Source organism: Macaca mulatta, chromosome 20 (genome assembly GCF_049350105.2).
Source record: "Macaca mulatta isolate MMU2019108-1 chromosome 20, T2T-MMU8v2.0, whole genome shotgun sequence".
NCBI classification, from domain to species: Eukaryota; Metazoa; Chordata; class Mammalia; order Primates; family Cercopithecidae; genus Macaca; species Macaca mulatta.
This window is the reverse complement of record NC_133425.1, coordinates 68,930,277-68,953,032: the sequence shown is the minus strand read 5'-3', so window position 1 is coordinate 68,953,032 and position 22,756 is coordinate 68,930,277. Positions and strand designations below refer to the sequence as shown.

The following is a 22,756-nucleotide window of genomic DNA, read 5'->3' as shown; positions in this document are numbered from 1 at the left end:
GTGGCGCAATCTCGGCTCACTGCAAGCTCCGCCTCCCGGGTTCACGCCATTCTCCGGCCTCAGCCTCCCGAGTAGCTGGGACTACAGGCGCCCGCCACTGCGCCTGGCTAATTTTTTTCAATTTTTTTAGTAGAGACGGGGTTTCACCATGGTCTCGATCTCCTGACCTTGTGATCCGCCCGCCTCGGCCTTCCAAAGTGCTGGGATTACAGGCGTGAGCCACCGCGCCCGGCCGTGTGGATTTAATTAAGTCAAAGATCTAGAGATGAGATCGTCTTAGATTATCTGAGTATGCCATTGATATATATTCTTATAAGAGATGGAAGAGAAGGCACAGACAGAAGAGGTGTTGTAATAACAGAGGCAGAGACTGGAGTGATGCAGCCAGAAGCTGAGAACACTCACAGGAGACCCCAGAAGCCAAAGGGGAGAGAGAGGAAGCGTTCTTCCCTGGAGCCTTCAGAGAGAGTATGGCCCTGCCGGCACCTTGATTTTGGACAACGGTGAGAGGGGAATGTCTGTTTTTTCACATCACCCAGTGTATGGTAATTTGTTATAGTAGCCCTGGGGAACTAAGACAGATGTTAAGTCAGGTGAGATCCTGCCCTGATGCAGTTCATATAAGAAGTAAAGGAAGAAGCAGGATAATGTTAGGAAGAGGGGGTGCTCTGAAGGATAGAAGACGGGGTGGGTTATTGCACATAAGGGGGATTCTCTCAAAGGGATGGTGAGAGAAGCCCAGTTGAAACACCAATGTTGGGGGGCCCTAAAGCAGCAGCCTAAGGGCAGATTCCCAGCAGTTGCAGCAAGGTCAGGGGCTTGAGCCAAGAAAGAGCCAAGACAGTGCATGGGAGCCAATGAGTGAGGGTGAGGGTGGAGCAAGTTGTGATGTGGAGGCAGGCATTGCCTCAGAGGCTGGTGAGGACCCCGGGCTTTATTCCTACTGCAGTGGGAAGCCAGTAGAGTAGATTAGGAGGGGGCATAACCTGTCTGAATAACATTGTAAAGATCCCTCTGGACACTGTGGGGAATGTCAACAGGGAAGTCAGTTAGGACACCTCTGAAGAAGTCCAGGTGAGAGAAGCTGCAGGCGGCCTGGACAAGGTGGTGGCAACAGCAGGGAGAAAGAAGTGGATGGGAAAGATACATTGGGAGGCACCATGCCTGTAATCCTAGCACTTTGAGAGGCTGAGGCGTGAGGATCACTTGAGGTCAGGAATTCGAGGCCAGCCTGGCCAACACGGTGAAACCCCGTCTCTACTAAAAATACAAAAAGTTAGCTGGGTGTAGTGGAGTGTGCCTGTAGTCCCAGCTACGCAGGAGGCTGAGGCAGGAGAATTGCTTGAACCCTGGACGTGGAGGTTGCAGTGAGCCGAGATCGCACCACTGCACTCCAGCCAGGATGACAGAGTGAGACTCCATCTCAAAAAAAAAAAAAAAAAATGATACACTGGGAGGTAAAATTAGCAACCTTTGTTGGAGGCCTGCGTTGGAAGGGAGGCCATTAAGAAAAGGGGGAATTAAGGCTGATCCCTAGGTGTCTGCTGCGGGCAACAGGGTGGAGGGTGACATTTACCCAGATAGGAATCCGATAGGTGACTGGGTTTAGGTGTGTGAAATCAGGACTCTGATGCTTACCTAGGTACAGAAACTCCATTTGCTCATTTGTTCATTCATTCTTTCATTCATTTATTTGTTCCTTCCTTCCACATTGATTGCTCTGTTCCTGGCACTGGGAAATCAGCCATAAGCAATATTGCCTCTATGGAGCCTGCAGTTGTGTGCACAGCAAGATATTGTGGACTGGGGATATCGAAAGGGGATCAGATGGGAGCATGTAACAGGGAGACCTCTGTGTGTGTGTGTGTGTGTGTGTGTGTGTGTGTGTGCGCGCGCATACGTGCTTTGATAACCAAGTCTGTGGAGGTGTGAAGCCTCACCTCCAACCGAATAGCCTTCTTGATGTTGACAGGCTTGGTGGGTTGAAAGTACAGGTGCAGGCCATACTCAGCCTCGGGGGGGATGGTCCCCTGCATCATGGATGCGGTGAAATCATCACCCAAGTGCTCGAGGCTGGTGATCCGCCAGGCCACAGGCAGGAGCGTGACATTGCGGAGAAGAACTACCCTGGATTCCAGTCTGCAGAGACAAAAGGAAGTTGAAATTCCATTTCAAATTTTGTAGTTGCACATTTTTTTTCTTTTTAACTTTTATTTTAGGTTCAGGGGTTCATGTGCAGGTTTGTTGTATAGGTAAACTTGTGTCACAGGGGTTTGCTGTACAGATTATTTCATCACCCAGGTACTAAGCCTAGTACCTGACAGTTATTTTTTCTCCTCTTCTCCCTCCTCCCACCCTTCACCCTCAAGTGTCTGTTGTTCCCCTCTTTGTGCCCACTGGTTCTCATCACTTAGCTCCCACTTGTAAGTGAGAACATGCGGTATTTGGTTTTCAGTTCCGCATTAGTTTGCTAAGGATAATGGCCATATCCTTAGCATGTAATTTTTTTTCTTTTTCTTTTCTTTTTCTTTTGGAGACGGAGTCTTGCTCTGTTGCCCAGGCTGGAGTGCAGTGGTGCAATCTCGGCTCACTGCAACCTCTGCCTCCCAGGCTCAAGCAATTCTCCTGCCTCCGCCTCCTGAGGAGCTGGGATTACAGGCGCCTGCCACCACGCCCAGTAATTTTTGTATTTTTAGTAGAGACGGGGTTTCACCATGTTAGCCAGGCTGGTCTTGAACTCCTGACCTCGTGATCTGCCCGTCTTGGCCTCTCAAAGTGCTGGGATTACAGGTGTGAGCCACTGCACCCGGCCAAGCATATGATTTTTAAAAATCGTAGTTTCTCTTTAATGTGTGGGTGTTGAACAACATTTCTTAAACCTTTTTTGAATTGTTTTATTTAGGTCTACCATATTTTCAATTTGTGTTTCATTGAAAACAAAATTCACATATAAGCAGACCCACCCAGTTCAAACCTGCATTGTTCAAAGGTCAACTGTATTTTCCTTTAGCACATTAAAAATGCCATTCTCTTGTCTTCCAGCTTCCTTTGTTACTGATGAGGAGTCAGTCATATTGCATTTCATTTTCTCCTGGCTGTTTCCAAGATTTTCTCTTAATTTCTGCTTTTAAGTAGTTGGACTAAACTTTGACTTAATGTGGGTTTCTTTCTTGGTTATTAATCTATTAAACAAAATAGGTGGAGTTGATATTATTAACCCCAGATGACCTATGAAAAACCTGAACCGTCCAGGTGGGGTGGCTCAGCCTGTAATCCCAGCACTTTGGGAGGTTGGGGCAGGTGAATTGCCTGAGCTCAGGAGTTGATACCAGCCTGGGCAACATGGTGAAACCCTGTCTCTACTAAAAATAAAAAAACACAAAAAATTAGCTGGGTGTGGTGGTGCACGCCCACCCATAATCCCAGCTACTTAGGAGGCTGAGGCAGAAAAATTGCTTGAATCCGGGAGGCAGAGGTTGCAGTAAGCCGAGATCGCACCACTGTACTCCAGCCTGAGTGAGCGAGGGAGACTCTGTCTTGAAACGAAACAAAACAAAAAAATCCCTGAAGCTTATAGAGGTTAATTGATGGCCCCAAAGTCACAAATTTAGGGCAAGACTTGGGCTATAACTATATTTATCCAGTGTAAGGTTTGCTAAGCTTCTTGGAAAGGTAAGTTTTTGCTTTTTCACCAAATTTGGGAAAGTTCCATCTACTCTTCAAATATAGACTTTTTGTCCCATTCTCTCTCTTCTCCTTCTGGGACTCCAATCACAAATACGTTAGACTGCTTGATGTTGTCCCACTATTTACTGGGGTTCTGCTCATTTTTACCAATATTTTTCTCTCTCTGCTTTTTTTTTTTGAGACAAGGTTTCGCTCTGTCACCCCAGTTAGAGTGTAGTGGCATGATCATGACTCACTAGAGGAAAGAAAAAGCACTTTTGGTTACTTCAATTATTACTTAGTTCTTTAACCGGTATTTATCAGGAAATGGGGCTGGTGGTGGTGATTAAAGAATGCAGGACACATATCATGACAATCATAACAATATTCTCTCCCAGAAGCCCCAGAAATAAACATTTTTTCTATTTAGAATAATAATACCAATTCCAATAATAATTCCAATTAATGAATATGTAAGTTCCAGTTTTGGTCTAATGTTCTGCTTTTACTCTAACTTCTAGAGCAAAGATTCTTAACCTCTTGGGCAATAGACTGCTTTGAGAATCTGAAGAAAGCTTGTCCTTCTTCTGAAGAAACACAGACATATGCATATTTTGGTAGTTCATCTTAGGTGGGGTACTTGGCCCTGCTGAAGTTCATCCGCTGAACCCAAGTTAACAATCTGTTGATTAAATAGGTTTACTAACCATCCTGGTTTGCATAGACCAAGGAGTTTCCCAGGGTGCAGAACTTTCAGTGCTAAAACCAAGAGAGTCCGGAATAAATCAGGATGAGTTTGTTACCCTAGAACTAAACACTCTTTAAATTCCATTCCAGTCCTGACATGATCTAGAACTCTGACCTGTGCAGCAAGAGCCGGTCAAAATGTAATTGCCTGGGTTCCAGCTCTAGTTCCGGGCGGATCCCCTGGCAGCTTAATTGGAAGATGGCTGGCTCTGGGTTATCATTGATGCAGCAGACAATGCTGTCTTCAAAGACACCAACGGAAGTAGGGTAGGCCCATACGGTTAATATCTGATGGAAGGAAAAGTCAAAAGAAAGTACATTTACACCAAGGATGCCAAGGCCTCAAATTTCCCAAGAAAGCCTTGCCCTGGTGACTTCTGTCCATATGACCGTACCTGCTTCTCATTGGGTTTCAGGACCATGGTGTTGGGTTCCAGGAAGTATGTGTTTGCTTTGACATCGTTCTGAAAACAGAAGGATGCCTCCACCACCATTAAGGAAGTGTTCAGGATTGTTAGCGTCTCCATGTTGCCTGGGAATAAGGATGACTTGTACCTGGGGATGAACAAGAATGGGGCTAAGTGTATGAAGACTGAATGAGAATGCAGGTGGAAAAGAAGGCTGTGACATGAAAGGCAATTCAGAGGGACAGTGTGGCTGCATGGAGGCAGTGGCATGGTGGCTAAGAACATGAGGTTTGTAGTTGTGCAGACTTGCCTTGGAGAATAAATGCTACACTGTGACTTGACTCCCTCAAGCCTTGGTCTCCTTATCTCTAAAACGGGGTGATAACACCACTTAGAATTGCTGAATAGGAAGTGAGATCACACATCTAAAGCTCTCAGGACAGCTGTGCATAGCAAATGCCCAATGAATGTTAGCTATGATTATTGCAAAGAATTCTGAGAAATACGTAAATCTATCCTTCCACCTGCTTATGTCCCTGAGAGAGATGATCACTTGAGTAACTTTTTTTTTGTTTTGTTTTGTTTTTGAGAGGGAGTTTCGTTCTTGTTGCCCAAGATGGAGTGCAGTGGCACCATCTCAGCTCACTGCAACCTCCGCCTCCTGGATTCAAGCAATTCTCCTGCTTCAGCCTCCCAGGTAGCTAGGATTACAGGTGCACGCCACCATGCCCAGCTAATTTTTTGTATTTTTAGTAGAAACGAGGTTTCATCATGTTAGCCAGGCTGGTCTCGAACTCCTGACCTCAGATGATCCGCCTGCTTGGGCCTCCCAAAGTGCTGGGATTACAGTCATGAGCCACCGTGCCTGGCCTCACTTGAGTAATTTTTTATTTCACATCTGCTTTACAGATGACCTCATTCACCTTCTCTCAAACCCTCAGAGAATGTTACTGTTCTGACATGAATTCATTTGGCCTTGTTCCCTGTTAGGAGGCAGTTTCTGTTCCTTTGTACCTTAAGGAGAGATCTTTAGAGTTGAGCACTGTGGGCATTGAGGGAGAGTCAGTTAATAGTAACTGAGCGAAACAAACCAGAAGGCCCAAGGGAAAAAGGGGCACATCCTCAGAGGTCACAGCACAGGCTAGGAAAGCAGAATAACCTGAAGAAGGTTTTAGACAGGCCACGATGGAGGATGAAAGGAGAGAGAATGACAGAGACCAAATGAGAGTCAGAGAAACAGAGAACTCTCCATGTGAATATATGCCAAAGGGGCGCGGCCTTCTCAACCACTAATCACTTCCATCCGGCACTGTGCTAAGGGCTCCATGTGCGTTACCCAGTTCAGTCCTCATGAATCTGTTGCTTTCCCATTTTGCAGATGAGGACACTGAGGCTCAGCACGGTTTAAAAGAATAAGTGAACAGGCTTGGCACAGTGGCTCATGCCTGTAATCTCAGCACTCCGAGAGGCTGAGGTGGGCAGATTGCTTGAGCTCAGGAGTTCGAGACCAGCGTGGGCAACATGGCGAAACCCCATCTCTACAAAAATTAGCCAGGTGTGGTAGCACATACCTGTAGTCCCAGCTACTGGGGAGGCAGAGGTGGGAGGATTGCTTGAGCCTGGGAGCTCAAGGCTGCAGTGAGCCGAGATTGCACCACTGCATTCCAGCCTGGGTGACAGAGTAAGACCCTATCTCAAAAAAAAAAAAAAAAAAAAAAAAAAAGAAAGAAAAAAGACAAGAAAAGAAAAAGAATAAGTGAATAATACCCAGCTGTACTAGAACTTGTTTTGGCTAACCATAGTCACTGTCCTCCCAGATCAGTGTCATCTGGCCCCACATCCTGGTTAATTCCAGTGCTGCCCCAAACATGTACCTCTTTGAATAACCATCGTTTCCCTGACTCCCACTCCCAGACTGTTCTGTACCTCATATCCATCAACCTGACCATACTTTTCCCTCCTAAGCCCTCCTGTTGGGCTTTGAAGATCCTCTCCAGCATCAGCAAATTACCTTTACCTTCACTTTTTAATCCAGCGTCTCAGGGAATAAAGTGGAGGTAATTAGGGAATGGAGGACAAAGATGGCCCATGAGCTGCACCGAGAAAGCCAAGAAATTAACACCCTCTACTTAGCACACGAAATGTTGTGTTGAGTAAAGTCACGGTGGAGACCTTGGTTCCAGTTTTGGTTTCATTCCCTGCCTATATGGTAAGAAATTTGTATATAACTGAAAAAACGAGTATCGCTGAGAATGTCTGATCATCAATCTCACCTATGGGTCCCCAATTCTGCCTAAAAATTTTAGTCTGTTTCTCTAACACACTCCCTCTCCTACTTTCCACAAAAACTGTTTTTCATACCCCCTCTATTTCCTCAAGATTTTAAACTTCCTCCACTGCCCTCACTTGCAAGGGATGACCACGCAACACTTGTCAAGGAGAAAAAGACATGATTGCGTAGAAGCCTCCTCACCCTTCCAATCAAATTGTAAACCTACCTTCTGCGATGCCATCTCGCTTTTCTCCCCGCTGGCATGCAGTGACAGGCCCTCTTCCAGGCACAAGCCAGCCTCCCCACATCCCACTGTGCTGTCTCAGGGAACTATGCCATTGACGGCCCTTCCTGACTCCTGAAATTCCAACCTCTTCCTTCCATTTCCTTTCGGCATGCAAGCATCATAAGAACAACATCGCACAAACAGCCTGCCCTGTGCTCCAGGCTTTCCTCCCATCTCCCTTCACAGCCAAGCTTCTCCAAAGTTATCTTTCATCTGACTTCTCACTTCACTTTGCTTGGGTACAGGACTCTTGCTAAGGCCCCTAGTGACCTCCATGTTGTTGAACCCTGTGGACATCTGTGCCCTCATCTTTCTGTCCTCTCTGCAGCATTCACTGTAGCAACCATGTCCTCTTCTCATGGCTCCATGACACTGGTCTTTTTGGCTTCCCCAATAGCGCTGGCCTCTTTCTCACCTCCTGGCTCCTCCTTTTGCACATATTGTAGTTATTTAGGACTCCTTTTCTTCTTACCTGTATGGTCCTCTCTCAGGCAATCTCATCTATGTCTGTGGCTTTTGTTGCCTTGAAGAGTGACCTCTCCTTTGAGAACCGAAGCTGTATAACCTATTCTCTGCTTCATGTGACTACAGAAATATCTTCCTAGCCTCTTAAACCAAACATAAGCCAAAGCGAACCCTTGATCCTACGCTGATCAAGCCTGAAGTCTCTCCTAGGCTTTCCCACATGGGAAAATGGCACCCTCATTCCTCTGGGTGTCCAGCAGGGAGTTGGGACACAAGAACCCAGTTCTCCTGATTTGTGGTTGGGGCTAAAAGAGGCAGCATTAGTAAAAGTCACATCTATATACATAGGAATCCTACTTATACTGTTCATGAGCCCAACCCAGGAGTCTGAAATCTGCTTTAAAATAATGGAACACTTACTTATCTCTTGATTTTCCACAAAGCAGTGGCCCGAAGTAGTATGTCTCCGTGCTCATAACATACTTCTTAAAGATGATCTCATTTGCCTTCATGTCTGTCTTCCGCTGAGGAAATACCACTCTGAGCACAGAAGAGGAAGAGGTGAGGAGAGGCTGCCCGAACAGAAGTTCGGTGCTGCCACGTGATGTTTACATAAACTCAATATTCCCTGCTCAACACAGGGTCCAGGCGTCTGGAGACAGAGTGACTCTTCTTTGTCCCAGCTCCTTCCCACCACCAGAGAAGACAGTATGATGTGAACTTGAAAAAAAGACTCCCCAGTGGTGTCTTCCATAATGAGGAGTGGTGACAGAGCTGAGTCAGACATTCCGTCCCAGCGCACCCAGCTGAAAACATTCCTGAGAATCCCTATGGAAAACTAGTTCTGGGAGATATGAATTAGCTTCTGAGTCCCTTGGTCTAATGTGGCCAGTTGCTCAGCCAGGTGCTTTGCTGTGTAGGAGCTGCACAGTGGTGTTCAGTAGCTTGGAAAAAGTTCGCCCATGCAGAGTCACACATGGTTTCTACACTACAGGATAGAACTGCTTTAAATTTGCTTAATAGTTAAATAAGCAAACTAATTTGCCAAAGGAAGGCTTTTTTCCTCCCCCTTTGCACCTATGATCATTCTCTTTATTGCAGTCTGGGAATCCTGGTAGTATCATGTCCTCCCTGTGGCTCTTAGTCAACAATCAAGACATGGAAGTTGATACGACAAGAGGGGCTGGGGTGCTGCCCCAGCTCCACGTTATGGTAAGAACCACCTTGTTCAAAGTGCCACAGAGGAAAACGAAAACACATCTGTCAACCTTTTCTTTTAAAATGAAACACACTTACTTCGGGTCTTGGCAAATGTATGGGTAAGTGCAGATGCCTCGGCAATAGAGCTGGTACTGGCAGCAAGTTCCTAGGATCTCAAAGTTAAAAGTTTGGTCAAAGTTTCCGAACTCATCAGAAGAGAAGTGCACCTGCAACGTTACCTCGCCATTGGCTGGCACGATCCACCGGAAGTGATTCAGTCTGCAAATGACCACACAGGTTTGTAAAGTGAGAGGCTCCCCTCTGGCCAAGAGAAGACAGGAGAGCTGCCTGGAAGTCCTGTCCTGTTGGGGTAGGCATGGTGGCCCCTGGAGCCCCACAGGCAGGACAGCTCTGTTCCCCTCCAGTGCTGTGACAGCCACACCCTCAATGTGGGCTCTGGCCCACATTCCCCTCCTTGGGTTGCTGGGAGGCCCACCTGGTGAATTTCTCTTGGGAGTGCTGCCCGTTGAAGTTGTTCAGGTCTGTATCTGACAGCTGGGAAATGGTTCCTGCTGGTTCCCCAGAAATGACTTTCCTGTTTAAGGCCACGCGACGCTTGTCTTTCTGAGTCTCAACAACTTGGTCCATCTTTTCTTTCACTTTCTGTTTGCCCCCCTTAGATGAGCTGGTCTGCTCCTCTTGAGCCTTAATTAAAAATGAGCACGAGGTCTTAAATATTCACTTTTTGAACACACAAACAGAAGGCAGAGATGGCTACATGTCTGTCATCTCGGGAGATGGTGCTGCAGGGTCAGGAAGCCTAGAGCAGGGCAGGGTCTAGTCTTGGGTAGTGACAAGAGCAGTGCATTCCTTGGCTCCCTAGTCCCTCAGACGGAGGATGAAGATGAAACCCTAGAGAAAGCTTGAAGCTGGAGGGTGTGTGTGGAACTCAAGTCTTAGCTCCTGGCAATACCTACCATGGCCAGCGGGGCTTGTAGCCTTTTTGGCACCACTAAGCCAGTTATCCCCATCTGCTTGCTGTCTAATTCCTAATACTTTGTGGGCCTATACCCCTCACCACCAGCTCTCTCTCCTTCTCTTTATTCTTAGAATTATACGTGAATAGAAAATCTGACTGTTTTGGGAGAGGCAGAGAAAAACATGTGTTTAATCTGCTGTGTTTAATAAGTTCCCATTTTTCTAGTGGTATTTTCATGTTTCCTGATCAACAAAATGTTTTGCCTTTAATTTATTTATCATTTCCACCGTTTTTTAAAAAAGAAAACTCTAAGAGTTGAAGGCCTAGTACAGTAATAACTAGTTTTAACAGTTGCCACTTTTTCTCCCGAGCCATTTGCAGACATGATGACTCTGCCTCTAAATACACCTCCTCAAGAAAGGACCTTCTCCTGCAATATTGCACACTACTATCATCACACCTAAGAAAAGGAACAATAATTCCACACCATTGTTCTGGCACACAGTCTGCATTAAAATTCTCCTGTTTGTCTCAGGCATGTCTTTTTTTTTTTTTGAGACGGAGTCTCGCTCCATGGCCCAGGCTGGAGTGCAGTGGTGTGATCTCGGCTCACTGCAAGCTCCGCCTCCTGGATTCATGCCATTCTCCTGCCTCAGCCTCCCGAGTAGCTGGGACTACAGGTGCCTGCCACCACGCCTGGCTAATTTTCGATATTTTTAGTAGAGACGGGGTTTCACCATGTTAGCCAGGATGGTCTCGATTTCCTGACCTTGTGATCTGCCTGCCTCGGCCTCCCGAAGTGCTGGGATTACAGGCGTGAGCCACCGTGCCTGGTCTCAGGCATGTCTTTTATAGACATTTTTTCCCAAATAAGCATCTAATCAAAGTTCCTATATTGTGTTTTGGTGTTATGTTTATTTTTTATTTTTTATTATTTTTCTATCTTTCTATAGGTTATTGGGGGTACAGGTGGTGTTTGGTTACATAAGTTTCATGAGATTTTGGTGCACCCATCACCCGAGCAGTATACACTGCACCCTATTTGTAGTCTTTTATCCCTTGCCCCCTTCCCATTCTTCCCCCCAAGTCCCCAAAGTCCATTGTATCATTCTTATGCCTTTGCGTTCCCATAGCTTAGTTCCCACATATCAGTGAGAACATATGATGTTTGACATTCCTGAGTTACTTCACTTAGAAGAATAGTCTCCAATCTCATCCAGGTAGCTGTGAATGCCATTAATTCATTCCTCTTTATGGCTGAGTAGTATTCCATTGTATATATATACCACAGTTTCTTTATCCACTCATTGACTGATGGGCATTTGGGATGGTTCCACGATTTGGCAATTGTGAATTGTGCTGCTATAAACATGCATGTGCAAGTATCTTTTTTGTATAATATCTTCTTTTCCTCTGGGTAGATAACGCAGTAGTCAGATTGCTGGATCAAATGGTAGTTCTACTTTTAGTTCTTTAAGGAATCTCCACACTGTTTTCCATAGTGGTTGCACTAGTTTACATTCCCATCAGCAGTGTAGAAGGGTGTTTCTTGATGCACTGGATCCATGCCAACAGCTACTGTTTTTTTATTTTTTCATTATGGTCATTCTTGCAGGAGTAAGGTGGTATCACACTGTGGTTTTGATTTGTATTTCCCTGATCATTAATGATATTGAGCATCTTTTCATGTTTGTTGGCCATTTTCATATCTTCTTTTATGAATTGTCTACTCATGTCCTTAGCCCACTTTTTGATGGGATTGTTTGTTGTTTTCTTGCTGATTTGTTTGAGCTCATTGTAGATTCTGGATATTAGTCCTTTGTCAGACGTACAGATTGCGAAGATTTTCTCTCACTCTGTAGATTGTCTGTTTACTCTGCTGACTGTTCCCTTTGCTGTGCAAAAGCTCTTTAGTTTAATTAAGTTCCAGCTACTTATCTTTATTTTTATTGCATTTGCTTTTGGGTTCTTGGTCATGAAATCCTTGCCTAAGCCAATGTCTAGAAGGGTTTTTCCCAAATTGTGCTATTTGGTTTTTTGCTTTTTTGTTTTTTAATTGTATTTTTGTTTTATAGGTCCTGTGAGAATTATGCTTTAAAGAGGTTCTGTTTTGATGTGTTTCCAGGATTTGTTTCAAGATTTAGAGCTCCTTTTAGCAGTTCTTAGAGTGCTGGCTTGGTAGTGGTGAATTCTCTCAGCATTTGTCTGAAAAAGACTGTATCTTTCCTTCATATACGATGCTTCATTTTGCTAGATACAAAATTCTTGGCTGATAGTTGTTCTGTATGAGGAGCCTGAAGATAGGGCACCAATCCCTTCTAGCTTGTAGGGTTTCTGCTGAGAAATCTGCTGTTAATCTGATAGGTTTTCTTTTATTAATTACCTGTTGCTTTTGTCTCACAGCTCTTAAGATTCTTTCCTTCGTCTTGACTTTAAATAACCTGATGACAATGTGCCTAGGTGATGATCTTTCTGTGATGAATTTCCCAGGTGTTCTTTGTGCTTCTTGTATTTGGATGTCTAGGTCTCTAGCAAGGCTGGGGAAGTTTTCCTCGATTATTCCCCCAAATATGTTTTCCAAACTTCTAGATTTCTCTTCTTCCTCAGGAACACTGATTATTCTTAGGTTTGGTCATTTAACATAATCTCAGACTTCTTGGAGGCTTTGTTCATATTTTCTTATTCTTTTTTCTTTGTCTTTGTTGGATTGGGTTAATTTGAAGAACTTGTCTTTGAGCTCTGAATTTCTTTCTTCTATTCTTCAATTTCTTGTTCAATTCTATTGTTAAGACTTTCCAGAGCATTTTGCATTTCTCTAAGTAGGTCCAATATTTCCTGAAGTTTTGATTGCTTTTTATTTATGCTATGTATTTCATTGAATATTTCTCCCTTCACTTCTTCTATCATTTTTTGGATTTCCTTGAACTGGGCTTCACCTTTCTCTGGTGCCTCTCTGATTGACTTAATAACTAATCTCCTGAATTCTTTTTCAGGTAACTCAGGGATTTCTTCTTAGTTTGAATCCATTGCTAGTGAGTTACTGTGATTTTGGGGGCTATTAAAGGGCCTTGTTTTGTCATATTATCAGAGTTCATTTTCTGGTTCCTTCTCATTTGGGTAGGCTCTGTCAGAGGGAAATATGGCTGAAGGCTGTTGTTCAGATTCTTTTGACCCACAGGGTGCTCCCTTGATGTAGTATGCTCCCTCCTTTCCTATGGATGTGGCTTCCTGAGAGCTGAGCTGTACTGATGGTTATCTCTCTTCTGAGTCCAGCCACCCAGCAAGTCTACCGGGCTCTGGGCTGGTGCTAGGGGTTGTCTGCACAGAGTCCTGTGATGTGAACCATCTATGGGTCTCTCAGCCATGGACACCAGCACCTGTTCTGGCAGAGGTGGCAGGGGAGTGAAATGGGCTCTGTGAGGATTCTTAGCTTTGGTGGTTTAATGCTCTATTTCTGTGCTGGTTGGCCTCCTGACAGGAGGTGGCACTTTCCAGAGAGCATTAGCTGTGGTAATATGGAGAGGAACCAGTGGTGAGTGGGGCCCTAGAACTCCCAAGAATATATGCCCTTTGTGTTCAGGTACCCGGTTGGGTAGGGAAGGACCATCAGTTGGGGACAGGGCTAGGCATGTCTGAGCTCAGACTCTCCTTGGGCTGGTCTTGCTGCGGCTGCTGTGGGGGATAGGGGTGAGGTTCCTAGATCAATGGAGTTATGTACTTAGGAGGATTATGGCTCCCGCTGCCGAGTCATGCAGGTTGTCAGGGAAGTGGGCAAAAGCCAGCAGTTACAGGCCTCACCCAGCTCCCATGCAATCCAAAGGGCTGGTCTTACTCCCACCATGCCCCCACCAATAATAGCATTGAGTCTGTTTCCAGGCAGTGGGTGAGCAGGGCTGAGAACTTGCCCCAGGCTACCCACCTCCCAGCTGTGAAAGCAAGTATGGCTTTAGTTCTTCCCCTGCCTGTAGAGTCTGCATGCTGGATTTGTGCCCTCCCCAGAGTCCTGCCCAGGAGGCTTCTTATCCAGTTCAAATTGTTACAAAGTTCAGCTGGAGACTTCCTTTTCCCTGTGGCATTTTCCCTGGGCCTGTGGCCGTCCTCCTGAAGCATCCCTGTGATGCCAGACAGGAATGGCCTGCTTGGGGACCTAGGGAGCTCCCAGGGCCTTTCCTGCTGCTTCCTCTAACCCTGCATTTCACTCAGTTCTCTAAACTGACTCAGCTCCAGGTAAGGTTGGAATCTTCTCCTGTAAACTAGATCTTCAGTTTCCCTGGTGGAAAATCAGGGGTGGAGGAGCTTCCTTTCCCACTTCTGCAGTTTGGGCACTCACAGCATTCGAGGTGTCTCCTGGGTCCTGCAGGAACAATCTGCTTGCTTCAGAGGGTCTGCGGGTCCCTTCAGGTTTCTTGATTTATTCCTGCAGTTGTTCTGAAGCTAAAATTCACAATGTGAGACACGCTGCTCTATCGATCCAAGTTGGAGTTGCAATCTAGTCCTGCCTCCCGTCCGCCATGATCTGTTATGTTTCTTTAGTATCTTATAATCTAGACTCTCCTGCCCTCCTCTCAATCACATTGCCGTTTTAGAGAGACCAGATTTGTGTTCTTACAAAATACCCTATAGTCGGAATTATTCTGAGCATTCTTACAGTGCCATTTCTTTTTCTTTTCTCTTCTCTTTTCTTTTCCTTTCTTTTCTCTCTTCTCTTCTCTTGTCTTCTCTTGTCTTCTCCTTCTCCTTCTTCTCTCTCCCTCCCTCTTTTCTTTTCTCTTTTCTTTCTTTTCTTTCCTTTCTCCTTTTTTCTTTTCTCTTTTCTTTTCTTTCCCCTCTCTCTCTTCCCTTCCTTCAATCTTTCTTTTCTTTTTCTTTTGAGACAGGATCTTACTTTATTGTCCAGGCTGGAGTGCAGTGGTGCCATCTCGGCTCACTACAACTCTTCCCCTAGGGCTCAAGCAATCCTCCCACCTCAGCCTCCTGAGCAGCTGTGACTACAGGTGCGTGCCACCATGCCTGGCTAATTTTTGTATTTTTTGTAGAGATGGGGTTTCACCATATTCCCAGGATGGTCTCAAACATCTGGGCTCAAGCAATCTGCCCACCTCAGCCTCCCAAAGTGTGGGGATTACAGGCATGAGCCAAAGTGCCCAGCTGGCTGATTTCCAAAATAAGGGGTTGACAGCAATTTTTTCTTCTTTATCTTTTTAATTTGAAATTTCACCAGGGACTTTCTGCTCGGGTGAGGCATGCCCACCAATGCAACTGATCTCAGATGTTGATTTCCTACTTACTTGTAAACTGAGGTTTGGGGTAGTCTCTGTCCCCAGTTTACGTGTAAGCAGGACTTATAGGTGAAGTTACGAGCTCTCTTTGCTGATGTGCATGGTTTGTAGAAGGCTGTGTGCAGAGATTCAAATTGTGGGCCACCCTTCTCCTCTGGGAATAAAAAAACCTTCTATAATTTTAAATATACACTTTCTGCATATTATTGGTCAAATTTATTTTTCTTGTGATTTATTCTATTAATTGCATATATGTTCTTCTATTTCTGCACAATTTTATTTTGATTATTTAATTTTAATCCAGCTGGAATGTATTTTACCATATTGTGTCAGGCTAGGACATAAACAATGACTTTTACCCCAAACATCCAATCTTCCCATCCTAATTTCTTTAATAATTTATCCTTTCTGTAGTGGCACGTGTCCCCTTAACTTGTGTGTGTTGATTCTTATATTCTTACACACTGTGCAATCACCTTAGCTTCAAAACATATTTTTACGTTTTAAAAAAGATTAGATATCGGCCGGGCGCGGTGGCTCAAGCCTGTAATCCCAGCACTTTGGGAGGCCGAGACGGGCGGATCACAAGGTCAGGAGATCGAGACCAGTCTGGCTAATACGGTGAAACCCCGTCTCTACTAAAAAATACAAAAAAAACTAGCCGGGTGAGGTGGCGGGCGCCTGTAGTCCCAGCTACTCGGGAGGCTGAGGCAGGAGAATGGCGTAGACCCGGGAGGCGGAGCTTGCAGGGAGCTGAGATGCGGCCACTGCACTCCAGCCTGGGCGACAGAGCGACACTCTGTCTCAAAAAAAAAAAAAAAAAAAAATTAGATATCTTTTTAAGAATGCTAGTTTTGCTTATTTTTTTTATTGTGGATGTGCTGCAGAGTAACTAGACAAGTTCCCTAAACCCTCCCACGGGACTGCAAAGGCTGTTAGGTGAGAATCAATCACTGACAGTTTCCTCTTAGGAGGTAGGACAAGTCAGAGCCAGGAAAGGTGCAGTTCAGGGACGCTCACATGAGGTTTTCAGGGAGGATCCCCAACAAGTCGAGGGAAAACAACTCAGTGAACAGAACACCTCATGCCAGGCTCCATTTTTGGTCTGGTGTGGGGTGACCTTCTCTCCCTGCCCGCTGAAGTCCTGCCATGGTTAGGAGAATAAACTGCTCATGTGTTACCTTTGTAGTGTTTGTGGCAGCCAAAAGGTCTGATTCTATTTCCATTTCTTTTTTATCATCCAGAGATATCTCTTCGGATGGTGGGATCACAAACACAAAATGCTCCAGGTCGTCTGTCATGGTCAAAGGCGGCCGCTTCACAGGGTAGGAGACGATTGAGAATAAGGCGGGAGGCGGGATGGGTGGTCCGGAGGATCCCAGACCCAAGATGTCTAGGATCTAAAGGAAAGGCCCATTGTGAATTTCCTGTGCAAAACCCTATGCCTCTCTTCCTTTCTTACCATAGCCTTTGTTACACTTTATGGCAATTGTTTAATTGTCTGCCTTTGCAACTGGACTGTAAACTCCATTAGGACGGTTAGCAGGTGGATATGGCACACAGCCAAGCACATAGCAGGCAATCAATAAATCTCTGTTTAATATGAAGAGGCCAGCTCTTAACGTTCTAATGTCTAAAGTATAGAGTTGTTCCACCTATTTTCAGATTCCATGTTAATTTTTCTTTTTGCGTTAAATATTCCTTCCTTCCAAGGGTGAAAGAAAGTTGGGATGGGAGCAAGTCAAATGTAGCAAAGAAAATAATAAAGCAAAGGTTCTGGGACTAGGGTAGAGAATGGGAATGAAGAGAGAAGTGAAAAATAACCTGAGAGAGAAAACATTTATTCCTCCAGCATTTTCCCATTCTGCTCTCATATATAATGAATGAGCAATTTCCAGAGCAAATGGTTTGGAAATTTAACAGCCACTTCCTGCCTCAGAACAAGCATGTTACCTCTAGACTAACAGCCATTATCACAACAGTAAAGGTTACAGCCCACCTGAGGGCCCAGCCTGTGGACCACTGGGCCTGTTAGGCCCAGCAAGTAACTAAATATCTCCATGCAATCCTGTGCTTCTCATCCTGTGTGTCAAGGAGCTAAAGGCATTTCCTGACTAATATGCAGCCGAGTTAACTCCCAGGATTTAGAACCTCTATGGGGAAAGGCATGAATGATCTGTAGCAATTGTTGAATTACCAGAGCCAGGGAGCTCTTCAAACAGCAGTCTAACCTATGATTTGGAAGGTGGAAAGTATAAAACAAGGCAAGATGTTCTTGTTATAGTCCTTTTTTTAAAAAAAAACATTTCTGCAGGAAAAAAAATCACAATTCCTTAGCTAAGGCTGGCCTGAGGTGAAACTGGTAAGGGCATAGAGCTGGTGTTGCATGTCCCCCAGCAGTCCTTCCCACCTTTGGTGCCACCCAGGACCACTGCAGCAAGGCTTCTACTGTGGGTCGCAGCACATGGAAGTCACATGGATCGCAGGGATGACTCTGATCCTCCCGTCATCCCTGACCTGCCACATATTCCTCCCAGGCTCTAGTCTCTACTTTTAAAAGTTGACTCACGTCTGTAATCCCAGCACTTTGGGAGGGTGAGGCTGACCATTTGAGGTCAGAAGTTTAAGACCAGCCTGACCAACATAGTGAAACCCTGTCTCTACTAAAGATACAAAAAAGTTAGTTGGGTGTGCTGGTGCATGCCTATCGTCCCAGCTACTTAGGAGGCTGAGGCAGGAGAATCACTTGAACATGGGAAGCGGAGGTTGCAGTGAGCTGAGATTGCACTACTGCACTCCAGCCTGGGCAACAGAACGAGACTCCATCTAAAAAAAAAAAAAAAAAAAGCTGCATCTAGTTTGTCATGGATGAAACCAGAAGGCAGCAAACTATGGTGCCCTGGCTGAATCTGGCCTGCTACTTTTTCTAAATAAACTTGAATTGGAACACGGCCATGCCCATTCAGTTACATGTTGCTGGTGGTCACTTTTACCCGCCGAAGGCTGAGTGGAGCAGTTGTGATAGAAGCAGTATCACCTGTAGCCTAAAATACTTACTTTCTCGTCCTTCACAGAAAAAACCTGTCCCTGGAGAAAAGGCTATAATAAGCCTCTCCTCCAAACTGCTAGCAAAGGTGGCTTTTGGATACACAATACTTTTGTTTACAGGAACGAAGAGCTGTCTTACAGGATAATTTCTGTCACTGTGGGAGGTAGTGGGAAGACTTTGGAGTGGATGGGTCTCCTGCTTCACCCCAAAGCCTCACCTGCCTTGTCACTCTGTAGCACCCATATTATCAACATTAAAAATCAGCCGTTACAGGTGGCTTTCCATAAGCTTGGATGGACTAATTTAGATGTGTGACATCTCCTACAAATTTTCTCTTGCCAAGTAGGAAAGGTCCTTTAGTCATTATTGTCTTAATTCCGAGGGGGCATCAGAAATGAATGCAGTTGAGGGGATGTGGGTTTCGGGTAGGTAGAAGCACCCCTGATGATCTTAGCACAGTGCCTGCTGCCTGACTTGTGACCTCCCCACCCTGGAGGAGAGTCCTTACCTGCTCTCCTTTGGGAAGCTTGTCACTCTCTAGGGCCTGCTTCCAGTTCAAGCCTTCAAAGTCTGGTGTCTGGATGTTAAGGAAGGGCACACCCAGGTCCTTCTCCTTTTTCCCTTCGTGGTCCTCCTCCCCTTCCCCCTCCCAGTCACTCCGCTCCTCCAGGGCTCGCAGCTTCTCTAGGCGCTCCCGCTCCGCCTTCTCCCTCTCCAGGCGCTCCTTCTCCGTGCGCTCCTTCTCCAGGCGCTCCCTCTCCCGGTCCTTACGGCCCCTGCGCCCACCAGAGGGGACCTGGCGCTGGTCGTCGGGCTCATGGGCCGCTTCCTCCATCCCTGCGGGAGGCAGCTGGACTCCTTGCTTCCGGTCCCAGTACATGAGGATGTTCTGGACATCCTTCAGTGTCAACTCATAGGCTTTAAACCTCTGGGCCAGTTGCTTGTCGGGGTCCTTTGAGACGTCCCCTTCACTGTCCTCTTGGTCCTGGACAAGAGGAAGCCCAAGCATGCTGACATCACCCATGTTCCTTTTCTTCTTATTTAGCTCTTCCTTCTCAGACACTGTTGGTTCCCTAACAGATATTTTCCTTTCAATTGTCTCCATCTTGACATCCACTTTGGTGAATGGAGGAACCTAGAAGGCATGACACAGAAAAGATGCGTCAAACAGTTTTTTATGGGGTAGTAAATTGCATGAGGAGGAGCAAAAAGACACTTTGTTTCTTGAGAAGGCCTCTGAGGACCCGGGCACCTCCTCTGCATGCTAAGGTTGTGCCTGGGAATCATCTTGGGGGTTTTTATCTAAATATCCATTCCATGGTCCTTCTCTGTTCGAGATCTGGCTGGGTCCTGGCATTGTGCATTTTGGAAAAGGTGCAGAGTGACTTTGATGTGTACTCCTGGTTGAGAGCTGCTGTTCTGCAGGATCAAGGGGAAAAGACTAACAGATGCAAGCCATCTGCACCTGCCTCAGGTGCCCTGGGATAGGCCATAGCGTGTAGTGGTCCAATCCCAGCTGCACTGCTTGGTAGCTGTGACCCTGGGAGAGGACTTGGCCTCTCTCTGCCTCATCTGTATAATGGAGATAGCAATATTAATACTCCAGAGGACTCCTGAAGATAAAATGTGTGAATGCATGTAAAAAGCTTACAACAGTCCCTTTGCAGTTATTAAAACCACACACGTATTGTATACAATGGATATTGTTGGGAACAAATGGGGGTTTAGAATCTGGCTGCACCTCAGGCTTTTAAAATATGTATTTATTTAATGCACTGGGCATAGAGAAACCAACTTTATTCTTTTTCTTGCTGCACTTTTAAACTTGCTTTGTGGGCTCTGATTTTCTCCTCCCCTGGATGAAATCCTCGGGTAGGCTCCATCGTTTTCTGGGTCACTCTTTGATGATATTATGCAAAGTCCATTCCAGTCTAGTGACCGCTATCTGCAGTGCAGCCCACTGTCTCCCTTCCCAGGTCTAGCTCTTCTCTCTAAGTTCAGGCCAGCATGACTCATGGGGCTGGGGTTCAAAAATTAGACTCCAGGCCTGCCAAGGAAAGGAGATCCTGGTAAATCCCCTGGCCTTTGGGTTAGGTCTCTGAAAGGTTCCATATTAGGAATAAGGGTCAACCTGTCCTTTGCAGAGAGAGACATGGATGGAGCTGGAACGCCATTATCCTCAGCAAACTAACGCAGGAACAGAAAACCAAATAATAAATGTTCTCCCACATGGCACAAGTATACATATGTAACAAACCTGCACGTTATGCACATGTACCCTACAACTTAAAGTATAATAATAATAAATAAATTAAAAAAAAATGTTCTCCCTTATAAGTGGGAGATGAATGATGAGGACACATGGACACATGGGTCGGGGGACAATACACACTGGGGTCTGTCAGGGGTTGGGGGGCAGGAGGAGGGAGAGCATCAGAAGAATAGTTAATGAACGCTGGGCTTAACATCTAGGTGATGGGATGATCTGTGCAGCAAACCATGGTGGCACATGTTTACCTATGTAACAAACCTGCACATCCTGCACATGTACCCCTGTACTTCAAATAACAGTGGGAAAAAGAAAAAAAAGAAGGTCAACCTGAAATAGCCCCACCCTCCCAGGGACTGAAGTTCAGTTTAAAATGATCTCAATCCTGATTGAATCAAGATTTCTAGTGCTCCTAGCCTAGCTGACTGCCAGTAGCAAACAGTGATTCTCTCTGGAGGGAGACAACATTTTCCAGAGCCTCAGAACGTTTTTTCCGTTCAGTATCTGGCCCTTGATAAAAACCTGGGTTGGGCATGGTGGCTCATGCCTGTAATCTCAGCACTTTGGGAGGCTGAGATGGGAGGATTGCTTGAGGCCAGCAATTCTAGACCAGCTTGGGCAAGCAAGACCCCCATCTTTAAAAAAATACTTGGCACCTAAAGAGATAAGATCATGTGACCATAAAGCAAGAGCAAAAGACAGACAGGAGACCAGACTGCTGAGGATCTATGCATGGCTCTATAAGACAAGGACTTTAAAACATACTTAATCTGCTGAGGGAATTAAAACACGATTGAGAAGTGAGAATTTTGAAGAGAACTAGAAACAGTAAGAAAAGAATTAATGGCTTTTTAATGCAAAAACAAAATGAAAAACTGAAAGGAAGTTTGAATAGCAGGTTAGACCTCACTGAAAAAAAGACATCGAACTAGACAATATGTCAGAAGAAAATATTCGGTATAAAGAGAGCACAAAAGTATGTAGAACATAGAAAAAGCACAAAAGACATGTATTACTGTGAAAGGTTTGCAAAAAGGCCTAGTATATTTATGATTGGAATCCCAGACGGAGAGGAGAGAAAGAATGGAGGAGAAGAAATCTGAAAGAGTTATCAGCTAATGGTTCCCAACCCACATATTCAAGAATCACTATAAACCTCAAGTAGTAAAATACAAAGAAAACAACACCTAGGCAAATCACAGTAAATTACTGAATGAAGACATGACATCCTGAAGGTGTTGAGACCTTAAAGACAAAGAGAAACATCTTAAAGGCAGTTAGAGTCAGAAAGAGGTAGGAGGCGGGGCTCAGACGCTGGACCAGATTGAGGACTCGCTAAAACAGGGTGGGGGTGGAAACAGCTTTCCAATCAGACACGCCCACCAGTGTGCCATGTCAATATATCATTGCCATGGCAACACTCAGGAGTTACCACCCCTTTCATGGCCATGACTCAATGACCCAAAAGACCTCTTCCCTACAAATTTCTGCATATTCTGCCCCTTCATCTGCATGCAATTAAAAGTGGGTATAAATATGACTGTAAAGTGTCCTGAGCTGCTACTCTTTGCCTACAGGGTAGCCCTGCTGGGCAGGAGCAGTCACAGAACTGTCACACTGCCTCTTCAATAAAGCTGTTTTCTTCCACCTCCGGCGTGCCCTCGAATACTTCCCTGGGCAAAGCCAAGAACCCTCTGGGCTAAGCCCCACTGTGGGGCTCACCTGCCCTGCATCACGGCTAACACGGAAGGAGCACAATCATGCTGACAGACAACATCTCAACAGCCACATGGAAGACAAAGATAGAAAAATAATATCAAAGTGCTGAAGAAAAATGGCTGGCAACCTAGAGGCCTGCCTAGAAAAAAACACCCTTTAAAAATCAAGGTGAAGTTAAGACATTTTGGACAAGCAAAACTTGAGTAATTTGTTGCCAAAGAACCTGTACCTAAAAAAACAAAACACAACACCCAGGAATGTTCTTTAGGTAAAAGAAAACAGATACAAGAGATGTAGAAAGGAGTTAAAGATTGTTTAGGAGGGTGCTGAGAAATGCATATTGATAAATATTGATGAATGGGCATTTAGGTAAAAATAAATGCAAATTGATTGTTTTAATCAATAAGAATAATGTTTC

At 45.3% G+C, this 22,756-nt stretch overlaps 1 protein-coding gene across 1 annotated transcript in view; it reads right to left on the bottom strand.

Moving 5' to 3' along the window:
• The window catches only part of HYDIN (HYDIN axonemal central pair apparatus protein), a 469,694-nt gene that overhangs the window by 90,388 nt on the left and 356,550 nt on the right, over positions 1–22,756 (bottom strand). Inside the window, exons 48-55 of the mRNA XM_077984568.1 lie at positions 18,859–19,485; positions 16,483–16,701; positions 9,540–9,748; positions 9,140–9,322; positions 8,264–8,383; positions 4,809–4,968; positions 4,529–4,701; positions 1,941–2,139 (exon numbers count right to left, since the gene is read on the bottom strand). Of these exons, the coding sequence (XP_077840694.1) occupies positions 1,941–2,139; positions 4,529–4,701; positions 4,809–4,968; positions 8,264–8,383; positions 9,140–9,322; positions 9,540–9,748; positions 16,483–16,701; positions 18,859–19,485 (1,890 nt within the window). The remainder of the gene's footprint in view (positions 1–1,940; positions 2,140–4,528; positions 4,702–4,808; positions 4,969–8,263; positions 8,384–9,139; positions 9,323–9,539; positions 9,749–16,482; positions 16,702–18,858; positions 19,486–22,756) is intronic.